General features: G+C 42.4%; 1 protein-coding gene across 1 annotated transcript in view; it reads right to left on the bottom strand.

Moving 5' to 3' along the window:
• Positions 1–223: 223 nt before the first annotated feature.
• The window catches only part of METTL14 (methyltransferase 14, N6-adenosine-methyltransferase non-catalytic subunit), a 202,156-nt gene continuing 175,787 nt past the window's right edge, over positions 224–26,592 (bottom strand). The window contains exons 9-11 of the mRNA XM_078675944.1: positions 23,914–24,030; positions 15,639–15,849; positions 224–1,305 (exon numbers count right to left, since the gene is read on the bottom strand). Of these exons, the coding sequence (XP_078532070.1) occupies positions 995–1,305; positions 15,639–15,849; positions 23,914–24,030 (639 nt within the window). The 3' untranslated portion in view covers positions 224–994. The remainder of the gene's footprint in view (positions 1,306–15,638; positions 15,850–23,913; positions 24,031–26,592) is intronic.

The raw sequence follows: 26,592 nt of genomic DNA on the forward strand, positions 1-26,592 counted from the left end.
ATCATCTTAACATAGGACACTGCTCAACTGATCTTCTTGCTAATGTTGAGCATTTCTGATATACTTTAGGGGCAGTTCCATGTGAAGTGGACTAATACCTGAAGGTGAAGCTGTGCAATGGAAAAGCACTGTAAATAAACATAATAAAAACTAGCTAGCTAAAATACAACATAAATAGAAATCAAATGGCTCATTACATTAAAAAACAAATGCAAAACGCCTATTATGAAAAAAGATTTTATCAAAACATGTGTACGCTTTTATTTGACATGGTTTGCAAGGACATCATCTTGTAAACTTGGGAAAGAGTAAAATACTGATCAATGAAATCTGAACATTCAAATTCAATTTCCGCAAATGAAGACATGCCTCCAGTAGTAAAACCATCTCAGGTCCTTCAGGTTATTAACATCCTTATTGCTTGGCAATTCCCAGAAAGAATTTTTTTTTTCTAATTCTCTGGCTAAAAATTTCAATGATAAAAGATTCCAGAACTAGGAAATGCATTTGTAATGCATACGTGATCAACACTGGAAAATTTACAAACCGTGTGCTCTGGCAAATCTGTGTGAATTATTGTTGAACTCAAAGTAAAACAAAGTGGGCATTTCAAAGGTTGAGAAAGCAGTCTTTCTTCTGGAGCACAAGGGAGTGAAGCACTGGAATCCTTTTCCAATCCATGTTGCTAATGTGGTCCAAGGTCATCCACGCATATACTGTGGTCTTATACACAATACAAAAAGTTCACAGTGTGTGGTTACATCATATGAAAAGCACCACTTTGTTCAGCTCCCAAAGCCCTCTAGAAGCATAAGAGTTTTATCCTCATGAAAATGCCCTGCTTTCTGTTCAAGAAAACATGAAATAGGTAATGTAAGTTACAACAATTTACAACGGCCGGATGCACTTGATAAGTAAAAAATAATTCTCCACAGGGTTCTAGAGTAAAGAAACAAATAGAGACTAAGACAAGAATGAACAGGAGTGTCTGCAATCAGCGAGGAGGAAAACCTCCTCTCTGTGCACCTCCGCGTCCTCCTCTGAATCCTCTTTCTCCACGGAAATTTCCTCTCATTCTTTCTCTGCCTCTCTCCCCTCGGCCAAGAGAGGCTGCTCCTCTTCCACCTCCCCTGGAAGGTCCACCTCCTCGATCAGCTTTCAGTTTGGGTGGAGGAGATTTGGGCCGTAACCTTTCGATCTCTTCCGTACAGCCAGTCAAAGCTGAATTTGGCTCAGTGAAGTAGGAAGCGTACGTTTCAGCATTAAAGTTACTGTTGGTGAGTGTGGGCCCCACTGTAAGCCATCCTAGAGAATGGGATGAGAACAAATGATGAGTAATTTATAAAAGTTGTGAAATATTTCAGTCAACAGCCTGCACAGCCACCACTTAAAATCATACCTTTTCACACACATTAGTTGTCCAACATCATAAATATCACCAAAGTGCAACATTTAGCATCTTCACTATGATTTTATGCTACCGCTTATCCATCTTCATTCTGTTTGTGTATTAACCAGTGCATGTTTGCTTCCACTCCGGTTACTCTGAAAGCAACAACCGAGATAAGAGAATAAGAATAATCCCTGTGCAGCCAGGGGGATTTGGATACACTAGAGACAAAGTACTTCAAAATAAAAATATACCATTTCTTTTTAATTTTAAATGCATTTTTTACTGTTGAGATCCGCAAAGAGAAAATAGGACTTCCGCTTCTAAGAATGGAGCTTGCTTAGGCACAGCCTTCTTAGAAGCTGTGCATCAAGAATAGATGTTTCAGTTCTAACACAAAATTAAAAATGAGGAAGATAAACAATAAGTAGGGGTTGTAGGGAAGATGGGTTCTGAATAGGATGGTGATACCCAGACTGGAATAAAATAAGACCTCCCTTCATTAGGAGAACAGAACACTAAGTAGTATTTCCTAGTCAGAGAAACAGGATGCAAACAGAGAGGACCACTTTCTAAAAATCGATCTAGGTTCATTACTATTTTTAATGCCTGCTCTAATCTGAGATACCAATCAGTCAATCATCTACAATGAGTAAACATTGATTTTCATATAATTTGGTAACTAGTAATGTTGACAAACTAATGTCTAGAATTGTGACAACTGTTGTTTAAGTCAGAAGGAATTGAACCTAAATTGCCTGATTTTACTGAAAAATAAGAAAGCTGTTAAAAAAGATTACTCAATAAAGAGACCTTTACATACATTTGAAATACACTACCTGTTTTACAATTTGTAGAAAGCACTGGTTTAGTCCAGATAAGTCTTATGTGAAAGAAAATATTAGCTAGGCAGCATATACATGGGGGATACTTCCCCAAACAGGGTTTAACCCCTTCGACGCTCATGACGGAACGGTTCCGTCATGAGATTCGGTTGAGCTGTGCTCATGACGGAACCGTTCCGTCATGAGCCCATAGGCTCATTAGAACCTTCAGCACAGCGCGAAAATGCGCGCCGCGCTGAAGGGGTTAAAGACAAAAGCCGGCTACTTTATGTTTTTGTTAGAAACTAAAGTAGCTAAAAGGAAGTTTTAACCCCTTCGGTGCTGATGACGGCTCCTGGTAGTCATCAGTTACGGTGGGCGTGTGCTGATGACGGCCGGGAGCCGTCATGACCACGTCCGCGATCGGAATGTGCCGCACAGGCGCAGAATTCCGGCCGCAGCCAGAGGGTTAAGAAACAGGACAAAAAGCAGGAAGGGCCAGCTGAAATCCTGACTGATGAGCATCCCCATCACTACATCACACCACATAAGTTAATGACACAGAAATTACTTCAATGGGAGTTCCCACTGCAAGGAAAATGCTTTGGTCGTACAATGGCGGCAGTGGTCAGCTCTGAGGCAGCCTTTGGGTGTTTACTAGTACTTTAAAAGAAATAAATGAATAAAATAAAACTAAGTTATGTTTACGCTGATGTGTAAATATAGTATAAAACAGTCCTGAAAGCCTTTTAAGAGAGTAGTAGGCAAGTGTGAAGCTCCCTCCAACTTCCTGCTCATGGGCCCATTTCTTTGCTAATAACAATGCTAGGGTTGATCTGTAGTGATGAGACACTAAGAAAAATAGAAAGAAGTGCACATCTTATACTTTTGTAGAGATGTACATACGCGTCATACATCTTTAGTTTTTTGCTGCAGCATAACCGTAAAGTGTATGCGGCAGACAGTACTTTGAATGAGCATCAATTTAGAGCAGTCCACATTTCACGGATACATTTTTATCATAAAGCCATCACCTTGAACAAAGAGGGAGTCACCTTTCTAAGACAAGCTGATGTCTTTGTTATTTGCAAAGCCACCACATGTGCTAGGAACACTATCACCTGGACGTCAGTTCCAGAGCAGATGTTGCATTTACCAAGAAAATATTTAGCTACACTAGTTATGAATGTCTTCCCATTATATTTCAAGTTTGGGACTTTTCTAATGCATATTAAGGAAGGAACAGAAGGAAGGTGTGGTAGAGGCACAAGCAAAAAGAGTACACATTCTGCAGGAGCTACAGTATTCAGCCATTCTGACTAACCTTTCTAAGAAACTACTTACCCGGATCCCTTTTGCACCATTTTATGCAACATCCTTGTAGATCAGCAGATAAGATGATGAAGTCTAGGTTGCTTTTTGACTTAGACCATGGTACTCACGTTGTCCATGAGAACTATGATGTTGCAGATGGTAGCTCAACAGAAACACTTCTAGGGCAAAAGAAACTGCGTTCAATCCAGTCTTTCCGATGCGTCTTTAGAGAAAAGGTCATGCACTGAAAATGGGCTAAGTTTCCTTTTCAGCAGGCAGACTGTCGCCTGGTGGTTCAAGAAGAGCTAAGGAGGAGGTGGAACAACTAGTTTGCTTCATGGTACCACAAAGGAATGCTGCCCAATATCTTCCAACAGTCAGGAATATAAGCCCACTGAGGATCAAACTGCTGGTTGTGCTGCTAAGAGCATTAGAACTTTGAAGCAGGACGACAATAACTTGGCAGGGGGCCCTCAGGGACCACCATGTGGTGATCGACGCAAGGTTGCTGAAAATATGCCTGTGTTTGATGAGTTACCAGCATTACTTGGGGGCAAGAATATACTATGATCAACCCACTCCGATTAAGAAAATTCATTTGTAGGGCTTTAGGAGTATTTCTCAAGTTTATAGATACTGCTGGATATGAACACTGACCACTGACCACCACCAAATCCTTCCTTGGCTAAGACCCAATGACCCTAGGCCAACCCCAGTGGAGCGTCTTGCATTTGAAAAGTATCCCCAACACAAATGGCAGGGATTGGTCCGTGCTAGATGTCCATTGGATATGCAAATCTTAGTTCAACTGCACACTAAAATATTTCTTGATAGCCGAGAGGTTATATCCATGTATCCCAATGTTTCCAATTCAAAAGACTCTTTTGGGAGCAAGAGAATAAAGATGTCGGGGTAAAGAATGACACAGGCGTTTATTCCTATTGTGCACTGCATACACAGAAAAACTTGAAGTCTGCATAAAAAAGACAAAAAGAATTGTTTGCATGCATTCATGGGTAAGGTGAATAACGGGAAATTATTTTACTTGTGCTCTGCAGTTGCTGTGGGAAAGAAATGCTTCTTGAAGAGGTAAAAGGCTTTTTTGTACTTCTGGTACATCCTCCTTTGTTCGACCGATGTTTGTCATTCTGACAGTTGGTGAAACCTTAAAAACCCTACAGTGACATTGCATTATCCTCAAAGTCAAAAGCTTTAAAACCCTGAAAGGGCCTCAGAGTAGGCTTAAAAGAGCTTTGCATTTACCGCTATGAATTTGCATCAAGTTTTCAGCTTACTCTGGGTAAAGGGAAGGTTCATGACATTTTCTTGATTAATTCAGGAGAAGTAGGACAAATTAAGCTGAGCCAAATAATGTAAATCTACCGTACAGTTCAGGCTTTGGGTTGCTGTAGCAAGTGCCCAGGAGCACAATTAAGCAAAACATGCAATCTGCTTTCCTTTAACGATAGTGGTCTGAAGTCACCCACAAAGTTCATTGGGGGATCTACCAGCTAAAATAAGCCAGGGACTCCATTTTTGTTGCGCATACCAGGATATATGGAAAGGAGGATGGTACACTCAATGTCAAGTGGTAGAGAAGCTGAAAGGGAAAGGGGTTGCTGCTACCATGGAGAAATGAGCTACTGCACTGGTAGTGGCACCAAATACCTCTTCCACTACTGTGCTGGCAGGGACGATTTTCTTCCCCGTGACTTTCGAAATGCCTCTTCATCCACTGGCCCTGTTTGTCAAAATCCAGGTCTGTATTCAATAAAGTAATAGGATAAGTGGGGACCAAGGGTCCCAAATGCAGCATGGGCCAAATAATGTTTTTCTCTTCCAGCTAGCAGTGCGCTGCGGAGGAATATTTGAGAAACCGCTTCTTTTTGGATTTCCTAATTTCTTTCCAACTGTACATTGTTGGTGCAACACTCGCCATTCGCATCTGCATTTGCTCTTTTGATATGACGAGTGCCTCAAAGATCCTTACTACAGCCTTTTAATATATCTGGTCAAATACTTTCATCTTGTGTCTTTCAGCTTTGTGTAGCAGGCATTAAAGAATGACAGATAATATTCAGATTTCACGACATGCAAGAGTCTGCATCTAGTAGGCTAAACGCGTAAAAGTAATTGATTGAATGAAAGTTAAATGACCAAAGCTACCAGCTGGCAAACTAACGTCATGGTCACTGGTCAAATGGCATGGGTCAGGGGGCTCTTCTCAAAGTCTAAAAGATAATGATGTGTTTTCCTCTGATCTCAACAGGGACCTGTTAAAAGCCTCATAGTAGGAACACTGAAGCAATCTGCATTACGTCAAGCGGAAGGTTAAGGTACTCTATTATCATTCGTTTAATAATGTATTAAACCCCTTTTTTCAAACATATTTTATTGATTTTTACACATATTATTCAGGCCCGAAATACAGTCCATTATGTGCCATAAATCACTATACACAATCAAACGTTCTAGCTTGCTTTCAGAGAAACTCTTACATAATGATCAAAAAAGGATAGCGTATACTATGACTTTCTATATTTCCAGACCAAGTACTCTTAAAATATAATGCATACCAGTATGGACGGTGTGCGACTCCTACACCTTGTAACCGCCATACAGATGCATCTGCCATTTTTACAGTACACGCATTTTTCGTACATAAAAGGGTTGAACTAAATCAAAAACCTGCCTCCAAATTATAGGTTTTTTTAAGCCCTTGTGAACTGATAATCTGAGTGCCCTGGTGTCCCTCCACTCCATTAGTATCTAGGTGTTAGGCGCCAGAAAGCCCCCAACTAAGAAGAAACTTTAACAAAAGAAAGGCTTATGGCCCTTTAAGTGAAGGCTTTGTGTTGCACATAGTCCGATTTGCAAAATTAATATTATATGTTGAACATTTTAAGCTTTGAATTGTTTGTTCTACCAATTATAATTAATAAGATTGATTTGTAAGTAACAAAAGCCAGTAAAAATACTAACATGTGACTAAATTAACACGCTATTTGATGTATATCAGATGCTGATCATTAGATATGACATGAGGTCACTGCGCAATTAACAGCAAATACTCCAGAAACCACTCAACTGGTTACACTTTAAAACAAAACTGAAACAAAAATGGCAAACTTGTTTTTAAAAATCAGTAAATTATCCACAAGCATTTAAGAACGCTCATATTTTTGAATGCAAACTATTCTAGTGCAGTACTGAATGAATGCATGAAATTAAATTTATAAAGCGTGAATGCTACCCTGAGGCCTCCCAGCGCTACAGACGGCACAGCCGATGGCCGAGCAAGTAAGAGTTAGATACAGTTCCTAAAGAGCCATGTTTTTTAAAGCCTTCGGAAGGCCAGCAGATTGGGCTCCTGTCGAAGGGAAAGTGGGAGAGTGTTCCAGAGTGGCAGCGTTGTAGGTAAAAGGCGGTCCGCCACATCTAGCTCATTATTTTGGGGGTAAGGAGAGGAAGGTGGTCGTTGAGCGGAGGTTCCTCCTAGGTTGGTATGGGGTGATCAAGGATTGGATAACAGCTGGGCCGTTCTTCCAGATCCTTTGTGGGCAAAACACATGGCTTTAAACTGAATCCTTTCCCTAATCGGCAGCCAAAGCAAGGTCTCCAGGGCTGGTTTTGCAGACTGTCGGCGAGGGACCTGTAGGAGACGGCGGGCAGCAAAATTTTGGATGATCTGGAGCTTACTGATGGTGTATTGTGGGGCACCCTGATAGAGTACATTCCCATAATCCAGGTGGGAAAGGATAAGGGCCTGGACCATGATCCTTCTGGCCTGGAAAGGGAGAAGAGGAAGGATCTTACACAGCATCCTAAGTAAACCACAACAAGTGGCTGAGATTTTCGCTGCTTGATGGTTAAAAGTGAGGTAACAGTCAAGCCATATGCCCAGTCTCTTAATCTTGTCTTTTGGGGCTGGGGCGGGCCCAAGACAATTGGGCCAATGCAAGGCAGAGTTGAAGGAGGGGGAGCTGCCCAGGAACATGAGCTCCGTCTTGTCCCCATTGAGTCTAAGGCATGAGAGCTCCATCCATTTGGCGACCTCCTCTAGGCAACAACCTAGGGTGCTAGATGACCGCTTGGGGTGGTTTAACGCCACCACGAGCCGAGTGTTATCTGCATAGGTGATAATTTTTATGATAAATGGATGGACGATCTCTGCCAGGGGTCTCGTGAAAACATTAAACAGTGTGGGTCTCAGGGAGGAGCCCTGAGGAACCCACAGCTAAGAGGCCACTGATTGGAGACAACAACTCCTTCAAAGACCTTAATGATCGCTCACTCAAAAAGGATTGTAACCAGGTTAGAGCAGTACCAGATACTCCTAGGTTTTTGATTCAGAGGATCAGAGTGTTGCGGTTTACAGTGTCAAAAGCGGCACTGAGGTCAAGGAGGATAATCGCAGCCTTACCCCCTTGATCCAGGATCCTCCTAGCCTCCTCAGTTGCTGCGAGGAGGGCGGTTTCTGTCCCAAATTGGGGGCGAAAACCAGTCTGGGAGGAATGGAGTAAATCATTAGATTCCAGAAAATCCACCATAATAGTGTTTGGGTTTCTCAAGAATCTTACTCACCCAAGAAAGAAGAGAAATGGGGCAGTAGTTGGAGAAATCGTCCTCATTTAGATTAGGTTTCTTTAGGAGGGCTTTGACTATAGCACAATTCCAGGCCGTGGGAACCATGCCAAATGAAACAGAGGAGTTCACGAGGTCAAGGATAGCAGGACAAATGATGTCGGTGGCTAATGTGAGGATCTTCGGAGGGGCAGGGTCTTTTGGAGAACCAGATTTAAGTTTCGTCATAATTGGGCCCAACAGAACAAGATCAAGGGGGAGGAATTGTTCTAGTGAAGTTTGGGTTCCAGGTTGTGATTCTGGCATGGGTGACAGAGTGAGGGTTCTGTGAAATTGGAAAGGACAGATAAATGTTTTGAATTTTCTGTGAAAAGAATTCTGCCAGGCTATTGAAACGTGTGAGAGCGCTATCCGGCGAGGGCTGTTTCAAGGGCAGTTTGGTGAGGGTCTTAGCGATAAGAAAAATTTCCTTGGGGGAGTTTGCGGATAGATTAATCTTATCTTCATTGAAGACAGCTTGGGCAGCTTTAATTTCAAGTTTGTAGAATCGGATTGCCTCCCTATATTCTGATTTAGTAAGGTCTGAATAATTCTTTCTCCATTTCCTTTCAAGCCTTCTGCAGGATTGTTTCAGTTCTCTCAACTTAGGGGGAACCATGGAGCGGTGTTCTGCCTGCTGATTTTGTGTTTGTTTTTTTGGAAGTACTACATTAGATACTAGTTTTGTAATCATTCTCAAATCATCAAGAGCAAACTCATCGTGTGAACTCATCAGAAGCTCATTTTGAAGTCATCCTAAAATCACCAGGAACAATCTCATCTAGAGGAGTTAACGGGTACCTATTTTCAAGTCATCCTCAAATCATCAAGCACAATTTTCTAAGATTTGCTGATGGCTTCAATTACTTGATGGTATCGGACGATTTGAACATTTTCTTCTAATATGGTTGGATTGACATCCAATGCCTCTGGGATGGCTTCTAAAGTAATCCTGCTTGACATGGGTAGATGGGGTGGGCAATTATCAATAATTATCTTCAGTGTTACAGGCAGGTGGGTAAGCAGTCAGCGGAGATCAGCGCTTACAGCAACAAGGTTTGGGTTAAATAGTAATTCCCATTGACAGGCAGTATGCACATATTACCAAACTATCCCAACCTCCTTATTATGAGCAGCACAGCCTTTTTTTTAATCAGCCACTGCTTTATGGAATGCTGACAAAAGTCATTCAGACCATCGAAAATCATGACATTTACCACAGTTAAAACCTTGCTAACCTTAAACTGCCAAGCTCTTGCACTATGTCACACAGCGCCATGAAGTCATTCAGCCAGCATGGAGCTAATGCTGTGGTAGAGGTTCCAGGTTCATCAGAGTGACAGAAAATTCCATGGCTGCGGGAGGACACTTGTAGAAAATGAGCTAGTCTCTGTGAAACTGATTTGAGGCATACGTCAGAAGGATACAGGATAACCCAAGACTGGAACAGGGGCCTATATGGTAAACAAATATCTTGATTTTGCATGCTCTTCAATTTTCTAAAGCGTTGCAAGTTCTGGCTTGATGCCCTCAGTAATATATCCAATAAAATAAGTACAATAATATCTGCAAAAAATATTTATTTATTACATTGAAAGTGTATAACATGGAAAGATGAGTTTTAAGCATTCACAATAAGGATTCTAATTTCAAAAGGTAATGGATTCCATCAGTGTCCTTTTTAAACCGAATAATATATTTTTTATTTTATTATGAAAACAGTGCAGCAAAAGCAAATAAAAGCAACATACAGTACAAATCTGGAGGCAAACCCCCGTAACTGCATAGTAGTAACAACAACACTGAACATCCATTGAAACCCTCACCACCCCCTTCCCAGATACACATTTGCCAGTAGAGATTCAATAGCAGAAATCAACACCAATTTGTAAACATCAATACAGCAGGTAATGACCCACCCGGTGTCTTCAGGACACTTCCCAACCTTATCTCCCACTGTCCTCTACCATCTCCTAAGAGTAATAATGCATCCATTTACCCCCAACCCTACAATTGTTTTGGGCAGCCCAAGCTGGCACAGGCAGCTTTTTCAGCCACCATGTACATGTCCATATCCCATTCCTGTAATGTTGGGGGCACTCCTGTGCCCCACTGTATCGAGCTATTGCTCTCTTGGTCACGACACGGCCACAGAGCAGAAGCTGAGCCTGTGTAGGTCAATGTCAATAGGGATCCCCAAGAGAAGGAATTTAGCATCCAATGGAATGTGCCGAGAACACTCCATTAAGTTCCCCAATAACTGCAACACAGTAGTCCTGAATCAGGGGGAAACTCCAGATCATATGTTAGAAAGCCATCCTTTCCCCGAGATCTGACAATGCAGGGTCTGCGCCCAACACATGGCATGCATTCGACGTCCATAATAGTACACTTTCTGTACTATTTTGAAATGTACTAGATATAGCTGGGGTCTGATTGCTACCTCCTTCATGTGCATAAGGGCTGCTTCCCAATCGATGTCCTCCAGTTTCCCATACCTCCATCATCTACTTTTCCCACAGCCTATGTAAGGTAACTGGCATGTTATTATTTAGGGTTCCATAGGTTAAGGAGATCGCACCTTTCCCCACCTCCTCTGCGAGGCATATTCCAGGATACCATCCCAAGGAGCCCTTCCGCCCTCCATGCATGTCTTATTTGTACGTATATGAGGAACTGACTTGCATTCACCCCATAATCTCACTGAAGTAAAGAGAACAGCACGATAGTGCCTCCCTCAAGTAGGTGTCCCACTTTAGAGATCCCAAGCAGAAACCAGGCCTCAAATTCCTGCATTATTTTGTATTTCGGGAAGCCAGTGACTTTTCCAGAAAGGTGTTTTTCTTGTGGGTTTACCGTGCCACCCAATAGTTTTCACAGCTTTATCCCAGACTGTTATCGTGATCTGTGTGGCCGGAAGGAGACGCCGAGTTCCCCCAACTCCAAAATGGTAGTGCAGGCAGGACCCCCCCCCAATTGTGCCATTTGTGCCCGCTCCAACTTAAATGGTGAATGGTCTAGGGGAGGACTGTTCTATAGGCCACCTAAAGGACTATTTTAGACGTGAGTGAGCTTTCATTTTCTTTGAAGCAGAGCTCAGAGTCCACCCTAAGAGCCATTCTTGTTTTTAAGCACATTAGGGACATGGAAGTGGATGCAGACAGGTTCCATTAAAACTGCTCATAATTTTTGGCTGTATCAAATTCCACATAAAATGTCAAACATTAAAAAAAAAAAAAATCTATATCCTTGCACGGGTTTTGGGTGAATTCATTTTACAGTCCTTCGGTATAAGATGCAAAGAACACTTCATCATAAGCTCGCCAGCAATTTTTAGCAATTGATTTTCAACAAGACAGTGGTTGATATTTTACTTATTATTTTACTTCACATTGAAAGTTGCAACTCTAATAGTTTTAGCAGTCTCATACTGCAAGTTCACCCAAAAAAAAGTGTACTCGCACTGTGCTGCAGGCATATGAATTCCCGCTAGGCCAAACTTCTCTGTTTGTCTTGTATATTTGGGGCTAGATGTACTAAGGCTATTGGCGATTGCAAATCAGGCCATTTGGGAAAGCAAAAGACATTTACAAATGTACAAAGTCCATGTTACCGAATGGTATTTTGTGTTTGCGAATCGGTATTTACAAGGGGCGCATTTAGAGAGCCCCTTCCAAATACCGTTTCGCATTGATATGTATGAATGTTTTGCTACTGAAATGCATTTGCAAGACATTTGCACTTTACCATCAACCCAAAGTTGTTTGAAACCCATTCGCAAATGGGAAGCACCCATTTCCCCTTTTGAGAATAGTTGAAAAAGTATTTTGAGAGCAGCCAGTGTTCCAAGACTACTGCCTGCTCTTAAAAAATAAAAGGTGTACTTTCTTTTTTTTTTTTTTTAAATGTACCTGGTTTTCTTTTTAAGAACAAGCATTTGCAATGCAGTAGGTCTCACATTTACGAGAGTTTCAGCCATTGGCATTGTAAATGAAAATGACTTATTTATGTGTTTTGAAAACCTCAAAGCGGTGCGTAAACACGCACTTTGTACTTATAGTCAATGCTATTGAGAAGTAAGGCTGGCAGTAACTGCACCTCTTTTACTGGCAGCCTTGCCTTTCGTAAGCAAGGACTATACGTACAAAGTGCGTGTTTACGCATCGCTTGTAAGTTTTCAAAACATAAAAGGCATTATTATTTACAATGCCATTAACTCGAACTCTCGCAATTGCAAGACCAATCGCAATGCAAATGCTTGCTATTTGTTACAAAAGATCCTCGCACAGTCGCCTCTGTTCCATAACAAAGGAACTGCAACTTGGTGAAAAAAACAGTACAGCCACAGAGTTGAATCTTTAATAAAAACACCTTGCCTTGCACTCTATGTGAGGGGCGGTGTATACACCAAATGTTCGTTCAGCAAAACATAGGTACTACATTAGTCACCGCTTTAATGTAGGACCGAGCAAAAATAGTTATACTTAAGATAACGAGTCCACAGCTATGCAGTTGCTATATTAGTTAGTAAGTCCAGTGTTTCTAAAGAGAAACGTGTGCTGGGACCAAAGTTTTCCTTACCCAAGCATGACAAGTGGTGTTAACTTCAAAAAACAAAACTAGCCTAAAGCCCCCAACTTAACAGGGCGACAGATGATAGCTGTGCTGCAAGGTGCCCTGCCTCCAAGCCTCATGGTACTGAGCTCACTCAGCAGCTACACATCTCCGTGCTGGATTTCGTAGATCTGTAGTATGCCAGTGCCACAGCCACAGAGCTGCGTTGTAGAGAGGTGTAAAAAGGGGCATGGCCTCGGTCCACCTCTCTGCAATGCAGCTCTGTGGCGCTTACTGGGAGGTACCTGGTGGGTTAGTTGGCCCCCAGGGACCCTCAGGATTCAAGGGGACTTAATCCCCCAACTTACAACGTGCTAGGGGGCACATTTGCACAGTGGTGCAGGGAGGGGGCTGGCCTGATATAAGACGTTAGCAATCCTGCTGTGTGGGACTTACTGGTGGTAATAAACGGGGTAGTTGGCCCCCAAGGTTGACGTTGGGGGCCAACTACTCCTCCTGTTACCTCCAGTAAATCTCACACAGTGGGATTGCTAAGAGGTGTTTCTGAGGCCACGATCACCTTTCTCAACCACTCTGGAAACGCAACTGGTATGTTATGTTTAGAAATTAGCATTTAAAAAACATTTGAAATCCACTGAAAAAACAATAGGGTTCAGGGACGTTATAGTTCGGAATGAGCATTTAAAAAACCTAGGAATCAGTGAGTGCGTATGTAGTAAGTGGTATTGATGTATCTATGGTTTCGAAAATGGTAGTCTGTATTTTAGAGTGGGTGTATCAAAGGTTATATTAGGGTGTGAGGAGGTGCATCAGAGTTTCACGTGGATTATATCAGTGATGTCATTAGTGATGTCATTTGAGATGTCATCAGTGATGTCACTGACCATGTCATGAATGATGTAATATGTGATGTCATCAGCAGTGCATTGCGGGGCACGAGTTCTAGTTAGCTGAACTAACTAGAACGGCGGAATTTCTCTGGTTTTGTATGAGTCAAATGTCCAACTAACTAGAATGTCCCTGAAACCTATGTTTTTTTACAGTGAATTTCAAAGGCTTTTAAATACAAATTTCTAACTATAACGTCCCTGAAACCTATGTTTTTGTCAGTGAATATATATATATATATATATATACACACACATATACACGCACACACATATTTCCACCTTTTTAAACATTAACAAAACTTTAGTAAGGACTGAATGGTGCACCGAAAAGTCACAAATCCTTCAAATGTACATCTACTGGCCTGTCCTACACCCTCAATGACTTACTGCTTTACCCTAAGGCCCAACACCAGAAGAATCTTTGAATTTCCCAAACTGTAAAAGTGAAACACGTTTTCTTAAAGGAGGAGTGCAGGTACATGGCCTGCACCGGACATCTTCATGCTACACAACCTAGTATGCAGATAAAAAGACCTAAACTCCTCCAGATCCAGCTCCATTGCATTTAGAGGTTTTTCCAAGTATTAACAAGGAGTGTGTGGATGTATGCATACTTATTTGGGAAAAATACAGCAGGAGAGTTTAGGATTCACAGTCTTGGACAGTAATGGGTTGAAAGGATCCATGGACACTGGGATATCACAGGCCACTGGTGATAAAAAGGGTAGACAAAGCTTCACCTAATATTTACTGCAGCTAAATATCTTATTTATATTTGGAAGTTGCTGGCTAAGTCTATTGAACATTGACCTCCGCATCTCTTCTTGGGATATGCAATGTGGTCTTGTTCTGCACTTATGGTGGCCTTGTAAAACAGAAGACTAGGGAAAGACTTGCCAAACCAAGATGACCGGTCTTTTCCATTACATAAGTTGTTTATGGTCTTGCCCTGCATGTTCTGCACAATCTTCATTTACTGTCATCAGGAAGGTACAGTTTACACATACTAGGAAAGGCTGGAGGCAAGAGTACTGTCAAAGATGGCCAGCCGTCATAAACATGCCTGTAGCAAATTGAGAACAGAACAGTTATCCAATAATCCTTCTTGGTTGCATCACCAAACCAGATGTGTGCAACTGCTGTTTGGTGTTTAGCTCAGTACTTCACTGTGTGGGCTTAAACAGCTGTTGAGAATTTACTTTAGGATCATCACTTGCCTAAATTCACATCAGCATTTTCAAAAACTGTACTAGAATCTGAACATTTGTGCACAACCAGTATTTTCCAGCTGCAGTTTCAGGTTCTATTCTTTTTTTCAGGCACTATATTGTTTAACTTTTAGTTTGTATGGAGGAAAGCAAACACAAACAGGAATGAAGAAAGAAGGTTTTGTTTTGCACAGTAAAAGTCGTGCATCTTAAACACATACAAAAACATATATGTTTAAACTGTAGCACTGACGTGGGAGTTTCTGCATGTCTTGTAGAATAACAAAATAAATGATCCATAAAAGAAAACCTAACATACATTTGAGTCATGACCAGACTCCTTAAACGTAATGGACAACTAGTCACATATCACTGAAACCACAACATTTCTGGTCTTCAAGCTAGATAAAATACTGAACCCACCTACAAAACCCACACAACCCATTGCAGAGATTGCTTAGTTCTACAGCAAACAAATGATGGACGGAATGCTGACAATGCAAACATTCTCCCCCAGTCAAAAGTTCCCCATTATGTTTAAGTCTGGAAAAATGTCGAGTCATGCATCAAATGGTCAATGAGGTGCCTCAGAAAGAACAACCTCTACTGTTTACAAGCAATTTACTGTCACTACAAGCACCAGTAGAGTTTCACTCAATCTTACTCAGTGCAGAACGCACTATTTCAGCATCTTTTATCATGAAAGGGTCTTACAAATAGCATTTCATATTTATCAGCACTTTTAAGCAATGTCGGAGGAACCTAGTGTTTTATAAAACAGTACAAAACACACATTTAATAAATACCCATTTACCTGGCCTGATGGTGCTGTCCCTTCCAAACAAATGAAGTCGTCTTCTGCCCAGACAGAAATGTTCAATGATGTGAAAAATTTCCACTGGCTTCTCTATGTTGCCGATTTCAGGCTCTTCTGTGATTATGAGGTCGATATCTACATTGGCATGGATGAAGTCCCCGTCGGTGCTGCGCCGCACAGTTCCCCTGATTCCCATCAAGCAATGCTCCTAAGATACAAAAATAAAGCTCAACAAAATGTATGTAGAAAACAATGATTATTTCCATAAAAAGCAGACAAACTTCTAACTAGCCATTTTTTGGATTAAGGATTAGATTTAAAGCAGAAAACAGACAATAACACATATATCAAGGCTTTGTGTTTGACTGTGCTATCCCAACACTAGTGGGATCTGACAGGTCCACTGGCACCTTGAAAGAAGTTAAAAAAGCCACCAGATTTAATTAAACGCCGATTATCTATGATCTGAGTTCTGTAAGTACATATGTATTTAAGCAATTTCACATTCTTGTGCAACAATTTTCATTTTCAACGCTGTGGAAACAGAAGACTGATTAGTCTAGGCTTTGGTTCTTGTATTATTTCCTTTGATTTTGTTTATCATTCCACCTTTCTTTGTACCTGTAATAGTTTAAAAACATTGGAGTAATCCAGAAATACAATGTGCCCTAGAATCTGCCACTGTCCAAGAGAGATCTTCTAACCCTTGCACAGAAGTAATCATCATTCGATATCCCAGACAGAAATGAAAATGTTACTTACCCAGAAAGCATTTGTTCGTGGCATGTAGTGCTGTAGATTCACATGCTGAGCATAATCCTGCCATGTAGAGCTGGGCTCGGACGTATGCATGTTGTTATTCTTCTAAGAGAGTTTTTTCAAGGCAGTGTGACTCCTCCTCTTGCTGGTAATGCACATGGTAATCGACTGAATTGTTAGATTGTTTTCCTGCATGGCGGGTGAGGATGGAACGTGAAGCAAAGTGTAGTATGTCCAATCAAAAGCAGTGAAAGTAACTGTAAGAAGCACAAGCGTCCGGGAAGGTGAGTGAATGCATGTGAATCTATAGCACTACAAGGCACGAACAAATGCTTACCGGGCAAGTAACATTTTCTGTTTGAGGCATGTATGACTGCAGGTGCACATGCTTAGCATGGACTGTAAACCATAAGTGGTGGTTAGACCATTGGAGTTGGTTGGTTGAAACAGTGCACATAGAACTGCTTGGCCCACATTGGCTTGTTGACATGCAAGTACATATAAGCAGTAATGTTTTGTAAATATATGTGGTGTAGACCATGTAGCTGCTTTACATATGTCATCTATAGGTATGTTCCCTAGGAAGTCCACTGAAGCACCATTCTGACGAGTGCGGTGAGATCTAGGAGGAATGGGTAAAGTTATTTTAGCTTTAGCATAGCATGTTTGAATGCATTTAACAATCCATCGTGCAATGCCCGATTTCAAATTGGCCCTTTATTTGTGAGGTATTAAGAAAGAAACAAAAAGTTCTTGTGTCTTTCTAAATGATTTAGTCCTGTCAATGTAATTCATGAGAGCTCTTTTTACTTCTAACATATGCAGAGTTCTTTCAAGGAACTGAGGTTGCGGAAAAAAGACAGGCAGTTCAATCGATTAAGGTAGAATTGTGAGTCCACCTTTGGAAGAAATTTGGGGTAGGTGCGAAGTAAAAACCTATACTTACGTATTTGGAAGAAGGGTTCTTCTAAAGTTAATGCCTGAAGCTCACTGACGTGTCTAAGTGAAGTGAGAGAGACTAGGAATGTTAACTTTCAGGATAAAAACTTGAGGGAATGGGGTGTTTCAAATGGAGGGCCCATTAATCTTATTAATAAAATACTGAGATTCCATAGTGGAGCTGGTGGCATTCCAGGCTTTGACAACTGGAATCCTGAAGAGGGAAGTGCGTTGCCTATTTGTAGATATGCGGCTACCGTGGCCAGGTGTAGCCTCACAGATGTAAAAGTGAAACCAGAGGTATATAGATGAAGTAAATAGGCGATAATGTCTCGTACTTTAGCTCCTAAGAGATCGATGTGTTTGTAATGACAATAGTGAACAAATCTTTTCCATAACATGCCTGAGTAGTAGGCTTGCATGCCTTTTTATGAATGTCCATACACTGTTGTGGGAGATTAAGGTTGCCAAATACTAGGCCAGATTGCAAGGTTGAGTGATCTGGGGTCCGGTTGTCTGATTTGTCCATGGTTCTGCATGAGAAGGGCATGCCTGTTCGGTAGTGGTTCCTGGGGAACTACTGACAGTTCAATAAGTGTGGTGAACCATGGTTGCCGTACCCACATGGGAGTCATCAGGATGAGGGATTTCTGCTGAAGTTTGTGAACCACAAAGGGAAGCAGTAGGTGAGGGGAAAAAGCATAAGCAAATTTCCCAGAGCAGCTCATCCATAGTGCATTGCCCTTGAACTGTAGCGGTGTGGGAACCTGGAGATGAAGTTTGGGCACTTGGTGTTCTCTGCTGCAGGTTAGAGGTCTACTTCTGGTTATCCCCAATGCTGGAAGTATTGGAGGAGGACTTGCGGCTGGAGTTCCCAGTCGTGCACTTGTTGGAGCCTCTTGTGATTTTCTGCCGTCAGAGCAAACTTGGGGCTAGATGAAGGCAATTTCTATTTACCGATTCCTAAATACCGAATTTTACCGATTCGGTATTTAAGAATCAGTAAATAGAATGTAGGTTAAAAAAAAAAAAAAAAAAAACGGTAAAGTTTACCGATTTGGTAATATTCGTTATTACTGATTCGGTATTTACCGAATCGGTAATAAGGAATACCTTCCCATTCATTCCTATGGGCCTGGCATAAGAATGAATGGGAAGCCATTCACTATTACCGATTCGGTAAATACCGAATCGGTAATAGGGGGAGCATATTCAAGGGTGGCAGGGAGTCACATTGACACCCTGTTGCACCCCTGAATCGTGCATGTGTGCACATGTGGCGCACATAGATACCCTGAGGGCATGTATGTCTGCCACATGGCACTTTTAAAAAAGCACAAAATTGCTTTTTTAAAGGTATTCGTTATTTACCACCAACTTGTAGTTGATGATAAATAACGAATCCTTAAACCAAAAATGCACTCACTTGAGTGCTCCCTACATAGGATTTAAGGATTCGGTAATTTACAGATTCCTTAAATTAAAGGAATCGGTAAATTATCGAATACTTAAATCCAGCCTCCTAAATCGCAAAGGGCTAAATACCGGTCGGTAACGGGAAATTTACCGATTTTCTTCCGTTACCGACCGGTATTTGCCCACCTACCCCTAGATCTCTAACCGAAGGAAGCAGGGTTCTTGGTATCACCAACTCTTTGGAAGATCCCGACTGCGCCTGCTCTCAGGATCAAAGATCACCCGACTTGTAAGCATTTCCACCGGAGGTGAGTTGCAAACTCCACTGCAACTATGAAACCAGACCATGTAACTATAACTCAAGAAATGAAATCACTCCTGAAGACGCTAATGGAGGGCACGGACATGTCCGACACAACCATAACTGCTTGTACCTCTTATATATAACACTACAATGCCGGACAGGAGGGCACCTTGCTGGCAGGGATGGGGGTGCGTCGGGCACCTCGACCTGGGTAATAACCTTGCTGTTCCTTTCCCTGAGATCCTCTGTTCCTGAGGCCATGGTAGCTTTTCCCTGCCCCTATCTGGCTCATGTTCCAGACTATGCACCTTGCCATGATGGACTTATTTTCTTGTTAAACGTACATTTTAAATGCTCTTGTCCGATGGTTTCCTTTGTTCTTTTGCTCCTCCGTACGGACCGTTCTCTGGGCCCGAGTCTGGGCGACCACACAATTCTCTTTTGCTTTGAAGGATTCACCCCAGTGAGCTCTCATCTCGATAGGCATCAGATTCCACAGTCTTTGCCCCCCTCTCATATCCCAGGCCCTTAAGATAATCAGCCTCAATGTGCAGGGCCTTAACAATCCAATCAAGTTTGCTGTGCGTTCATCACTAGAACAGTCCGGCAGTGATATTAGCCTTTTACAGGTGATACATCTACTTTCAAAAGATACACTCAGAATGCACTCCCGGTGGTTCCCACGTCAGATCAGGTCCTCAGGCCTTTCTAAGAAGGGAGGGGTAGCCCTTCTCTTCTCCTGTGGATTTAAAGGGGAGCTTCTAGACACGGTCACCGAAATCAAGGGGCATTTTCTTGCAGTGAGACTTAAATTGGGTACCTTTCATTTTACTTTAGTGAACTTATATGCACCTAATAAATCTCAAGAACCCTTCATCATTAGTTCTCCGATTCATGTCCTCAGGTCCCCAGACTCAGCCATCTTTATCGGGGGTGACATAAATCTAGTAATGGACACCGATCTAGACCGCTTTGGGTAGCGCTCTGACTAAACAGGAGCTTTTTCTGTTTCAGGATTACAGTGGATAGCAGACTGCGGATTACAGGATGTCTCCACCAACTGTCCAGAGACTATACGTTCTATTCAGTGGCCCATAAAACCTTTGCGCGCATTGATTACTTCCTCACAACCCCGATTCTCTTGGCCCTCATCACAGAGGCAGTCATTGCTCCCCGATCGATGTCGGATCATGCCCCCCAGGCCCCAACTGGCTACCAGGCGTTTTGGCATGCTGCCGAGCTGGGGGCTGATTTCGTTGATGGGGACCTGCGTGTGCTGAATGAAATTAGTTTTGCTTTGTTTATTTCAAAGCACACGCAGGTCTCCATCAACAAAATTAGCCCCCACAGCAGTGACATCAGCCCCCAGCTCGGCAGCATGCCAAAACGCCCGGTAGCCAGTCTGGCTACAGGGCGTTTTGGATGCGCCCCCTCTCCCTATCGCTTCAAATTAATGTGACTCAACCTGTGTCTTCTCACTGGCGTCTCAGGGACTCTTTGCTGCAGTCTCCAGCAATGGTAGACTCCCTTCAATGTAGTAATACCAATTACATCTGTGTTGTATCGACCCTGGCGAGCTCCCTTTATTCTCCATTTGAGAGGCCCTGAAACTTGTAGTCCAGGGAGAACTCATCACTCTCTCAGCAGCTGAGAACTATAAACGCTGACATATGCGGCTGCTCTTAGAAAAATTGGTCTCCAAATTAGAGGCCACTAATAAGTGAAAGGACGCCCCCCAGGGTTTGGAGGAACCAGGAGATGCAGCGCCTCTTCCTTAAGCATCCTGATCACGATCGGGCAGATATGCCTTGGTGCGCCTCAAAGACAAATTTTATCTCTGCAGCAATCGCTGTGGGAGAATGCTAGCTCATCGCCTTGACAGCAAAACCAAGGCGGGTACGATCAGAAGGATTCGCTCTGGGCCTCACTCAACGGTTTGCTCCTACGAAAAGATTGAGTCTTCTTTCTGGGTCTTTTATGGCTCCTTATGTTCTACTGTGGATAGCCCTCAGGGAAATCCTCTCCCTTATCTTAATGGGTCTACTTTCACTGCCCTTCCTGTCACGGAGCTTGAGGCTTTGGACCAACCTATATGAATTGCCAACGCAATTTTGCTGATTTCCCACCTGAAGCCCCGGGACCTGATGGTTTTGGCGCCCTCTTTTATACGGTGTTCTGCCAAAACCTTACACCCATACTTACCCGGCTGTATAACTCATTCACAGATTCTGGCTCTCTCTTGTCCCCTATTCTGGAAGCTGCTATCTTGGTCATAGGGAAACCTGGCAAAGATCCGACTTGATGTGGATCCTATAGACCCATTTTTAAAAATTGAATATAGATGCTAAACTATTTACTGGTATCGCGGTGCACCATGCAGGGTTTAATAGAGCCAGACCAGGCCTGATTAATTATGGTTTGTCAATAACACCAAGCGCCTTCTTCATATTTTGGATAAGATCCTTAGATCTCGGAGAGAAGCTTTGCTCTTTTCCATATACTCCGAAAAGGCATTTGACCGCATCCACTGGCACTATCTTTTCATGACATTACACCGGTTGGCTTTGGGGACGAATTCTGCTGAAGGATGCACTGCATCCACAGCGTCAGCGAGGGTCAATGGCCTCTCTTCCTTCATCTTTCCAATATCTCAAGGAACACAACATGGGTGCCCTTTATGCCCTCTTCTCTTCGCATTATATATGGAGCCCTTGGCGAAGCGGCTTCACGATAATCCAGACATTGCTGGTGTCGCATATGAGGTGACCAACATCTCATTAGCCTTTATGCTGATGATAGCATCTTGTCAATAGCCAACCATATGTCATCACTCCTTGCGCTGGTGTCTGAGCTTTATCTATTCAGCAAAGTTTCTGGTTTTAAAGCAAATTTACAGAAATTGCAGATTTTGAACCGCTTTGTTGACTCCACTCACAAATCTGCCCTGTGTGCTCAATTTCTATGTGAGTGGGCAAGGGACTCCATTGATTACCTCAGTATCAAACTAGGCGGATCCCTTTCCAAGACTCTGTCTTATAATTACTAGGCTTCTCATTTCCCAGAAACGTTGAGTGCTAGCTGCAAGGAGACGGCTTAGGCTATCTTGGACTGGCCAATTAGCAGCTATAATGATTTTACTCCCACGCATTCTATACGTGTCACAAGCTCAGACACTTTCCCTGACCCCTCCTCCTAAGGCTCTGTGATCCTTGCAACTAAAGGTAAATAACTTCTTGTGGGATGGCAAAAGACCTCCCTTCTATCAAAAGTCACTTTATCGTCAGATAAAAGGGATGAGCATCCATTTGCATATGCATTCTATTACCCATTATACAACAACTACATGTTTCGATCTACATTTTGCTATTCAATTCACTATACATTACCAAAGTTAAGGATTATTGATACAACAGTACTGACTACTCATTTCTGTGTGCCGACAATATCTGAACTGTCTTTGGTCAAACCTGCAAACAAAACGAAAGGGACCACAGTAATACATGTTCAATGCTGTAATAAGATACTCATTGTGATAGCACTGGTTTAAAAGTTTCATAAGCACTAAACAACAAACTTAATTTTTGTCCTTTTGTGCTTGCTGGTAATGTTTGCTGACAGGCTGTACGGAATGGCATGAGTTCCTCCAGACACACAAAGCTGCAGCAGTAGACGATAGAATGACCATCACCGCTTTGAGTACAATCATTACACAACTCTATTTGGAGGTTTGGGAAGCAGGCACATGAGGAAAATTCACGCCTTCTGTAAAAGCAGGCTAGTTCTGTTTGGTTTACAAATTACTGATCACTTCATCAAGGTACCTCACCTTCAGACACAGATGTAGGAACACCTTCAAGATTTTTGATACATGAAGCTTTTAACAGAAGGTGAGTAGAGGCTTCATGAACTGGATTGGTGGCCTCATATGTCTCCTTTAGTTCTGCCTACCTAAGGCCAGCAGACAAAGAGAAAGTTACTTACCTGAAACAATGTTTTGCAGCTAGTGCATTATAGATTCACATGCTGTACATAATTCCTCCATCTAGCGAGAAAGTGTGGATATTTAATCCAGACAACACCCCACTTGCTAGAAGAACACATCAGCAGCAGAAGTGTGATATGCAATTACTAGCAACTTAAAACTGTTTTGCTCAAAAAATTAAAATATGGGCATCAACCATGAGAGTGTCGATTTCACTAGTTTACCAACTGAAGGAAGTTTTTATCAATCAAACACACACATGACCAGCCACGGCCCTTTGAGGGAGTTACGGTGGGGCAGGAAGGCGGGGCGGGCGGGGGAGGGGCTGGGTGGGCGGTGCTAAAAACCGGAATATGGATAATTGGAGGTAAGTAAACAATTTAATTAATAAAACAAATTTCGTAGCACGCACTGCATCGCGCTACGAAATTCGTTTTATTAATTAAATTGTTTACTTACCTCAAATTATCCATATGTCGGTTTTTGGCACCCCCACCCTGCCCCTCCCCCGCCCCACCGCACCTCCCTTCACGGGCCGCTGCTGGTTATGACAACTGTTAACACAACTGAGCACCACAATAGGAAAATAATTAAATGTTGCACCACTCACTTTGACTCGAATACTAGCAGGTCCCATAAGGATTACATTGAATCAACAATAGTCGCTGCACTTTTCTAGCAACTGTATCCATGTGCTTTAAAATACTGCACAAATTAATGTTGGTCCTTCGGCTATTAACTCAGTATTTGCAACACAGCAGTCTTTTCTGAGAAACCTCTACTTCTAATCCAAGTAAAACAAAAGTATGCCACTGTACTCATTTGCTGGCTGTTACAGTTGAACACAGTTCTCATATCAACACAAGTTTTACCTTTGTTCTCTGAAAGACAGCCTTTGGATCCAAAGTCTTTGTCTTGCCAGGGTTGTCTTTGTTAGTTTTAATCCAGCAAATGTCTTCGCACCTTCTGAAACCCCACTTACGTAAACACTGAAATCAAACGTTTAAATGTAGAGAATTAGTTAAACATCCACTACTTGAATATATTGATATATTTTAAGCACTGTCATACAAAATGAAACGGCTAATTGGCCAGTGAGTCCATACAATCAACTTTGACAGAACCTCCACTGTTTGCAGAGTTCCCAAAAGGCAACAACAAATTGATGGCTCAGAACACCATTAAGATTGTCAAACTGATATGACTGTGAACATGAAACCATCAAAAGGGGTCTGCTGAGAGATGGCCTTCACAAAATTAGCAGCTTTTTGTTAAATGCCAATCTCAATCAGCATTTTCTGCTCCAAGAGATGAAAATCACAAGGTCTCTTGGTGTTAGCTTGCAATATAATCCATTATCGATAAGACCAAATAACACCCGGCCTTTTTGATGACACTAGTAGCATCACCACAGTGATCATACTAAATCATAAAATCTGGAATCCTGGAAACATTGTTTGCACACTTACTGACTCAGTATCTGAACTAGGTAAGAAACTGTACAGTTTAATTCCAATTCTATTATAACACTGCTAAAAACACACAAATTCATGTAATAGATAAGTGACAGTTGAAAGTACAGGCAGATCTGCATTGTGAGTTGAAAATTTGTATGCATGATTTTGCTTGGCAAATGTGATATCAAGGAGAGCACTACGGTTTGAAGTACTCATAGAAGTAGCAACAACGTTGTTCAATCAGTTACGTTTTCAAATGTTGTCCTTGGTCTCGCAGAAGAGACTGGCAAAAGAAGTAGTGGTCAGTTGCGATGCTCATTTCTTTAATAAATCATATGACTAAGGAGTTCAATAACAATCCACACACATGACAATGTTGAACAATCACATCAAGTTCATAAAATAATTTTAAAGCATAGCGTAAGCATGATCTGTCAGCCACGTACTCAAATCAACTCAGAGAAAAATAATAACTTGCTTGCAATTTCATTTCTTGAGCACAAGTATCTTCATTAAATTCATAAACTTTACAATATCTTCACTCATGTGATCTATCCCAGAACGCTTTCTTGACGCCATCAGAAAGCGGTTTGTCTGTGATAGTTCATTTGCACTCATCGCCGAGTACATATTTCAGTTTTCCACACAAGTTAAAATGTTCTATATTTGATTAGTATTAAGTCATCTTAATCCACAATGAAAAAAACGTTATTTTGGAAAATATTTGCATTACTGGATTAAATCTACTTGTCTTCAGATACACGTTGTGATTTTTTTTTACTCTTCACAGATGTGAAGTTCTGTGCACGGTATTTAAAAAAACAAAAACTTTAAGACACCTATATAGGTCCATTTTGTGATTTGAACCACATCTATTTTCGCTTCTGTTTGTCAATATGTTCCTTTTAAGGTCTCGGCTAGCGTAGGCTGCGCTTGCGCAGTCTCGCTGGCGAGATTGTGTGTTTTCTAGTACGGAGGTAAACGAGCTAGCTCTTCTCTATTGGCTGGCTTCCTAAACGGCGGCCAGCCATTGGAGAAGAGCTTTGTCTGTCACTTTAAGCCCCGTCCGTTTCGGATTGAGGGGCGTGTTTTTTGCTCTCCTTTCTCTCCGTGACGTCTTCAGTCACTCAACAGAAAACACGCCCCCCAGTCTGAAAAGGACGGGGCTTATTGCTGGTGCTGCCACCATTTTGCTTGTACAGCGCTTAGACACCTTCGGGTAAAGTCCGCGCTATATAAAAATGCATTAAATAAGAATAAATGCTACCGGGTCTGAGATTTGCAATGACGTATATTGTTGTCTCTGATTCTAAGCTCCTCCTAGGAACCTCTGTTACCGGAACTAGATGTGCTCGGCTCGCGTGGAGGGAGGAGCAGAAGACCTAGCGCTCCCGCACTTCCTGTCTCCCATGCCGAGGTCTGTGCAGAGGTGAACGGGCAGAAGATCGAAGGGGGCGGCCTGGGCACCGTGCAGGATGAATGCGGCCAAATCGGCGGTAAGGATGAGGGCCCAGGCAAGGGGAATGTGGAAGAGTGAGGGCGAGTGAGTGGAAAATGGCAGCTCCCCTTCCTGCTGCAGTGTCGGATCCATCCACAGATGCGGGGGAGACACCAGTGTGAGAACCGAAGGCATACTGCTTACCCCACCGGAACAGCAACGACCAACAACTGTGAGCATTGTGCACCACAGGTGAAAGAAAAAGCGTATAGCAGTTAGCGGCAGGGTGCAAGACCGTGTGTGTCAGCAACAGCGACGGTGGTCACAAATCGTTTCCCAACGCTGCAAGACCCTGCGCGGAAACTGCAAGCCAGAGGCGGGTTAGGCATATCGTGACCCCCTTAAAATGCAATGAGGGGATAAATCAGTAAACCATTGTGCATAGTCGTGGGCTCCCGACCCACAACAGAAACTGAAACCGAAACCACAAGGTCCCAGTTAACGCTACTAGAAAATGGCGGCCATCACAATGAGACCGCATCAGAAACCAAAGCGTGCAAGCAGAGACTTTGGACACTTATGAGAGGGTATATGGGTCGGGCGAGGGCTATGCACGTAACAGGCAACGGGCAGACAAGCGCCTTTTGAGACCTAAT

The sequence above is a fragment of the Lissotriton helveticus genome, chromosome 2_1 (genome assembly GCF_964261635.1).
Source record: "Lissotriton helveticus chromosome 2_1, aLisHel1.1, whole genome shotgun sequence".
Lineage (NCBI taxonomy): Eukaryota > Metazoa > Chordata > Amphibia > Caudata > Salamandridae > Lissotriton > Lissotriton helveticus.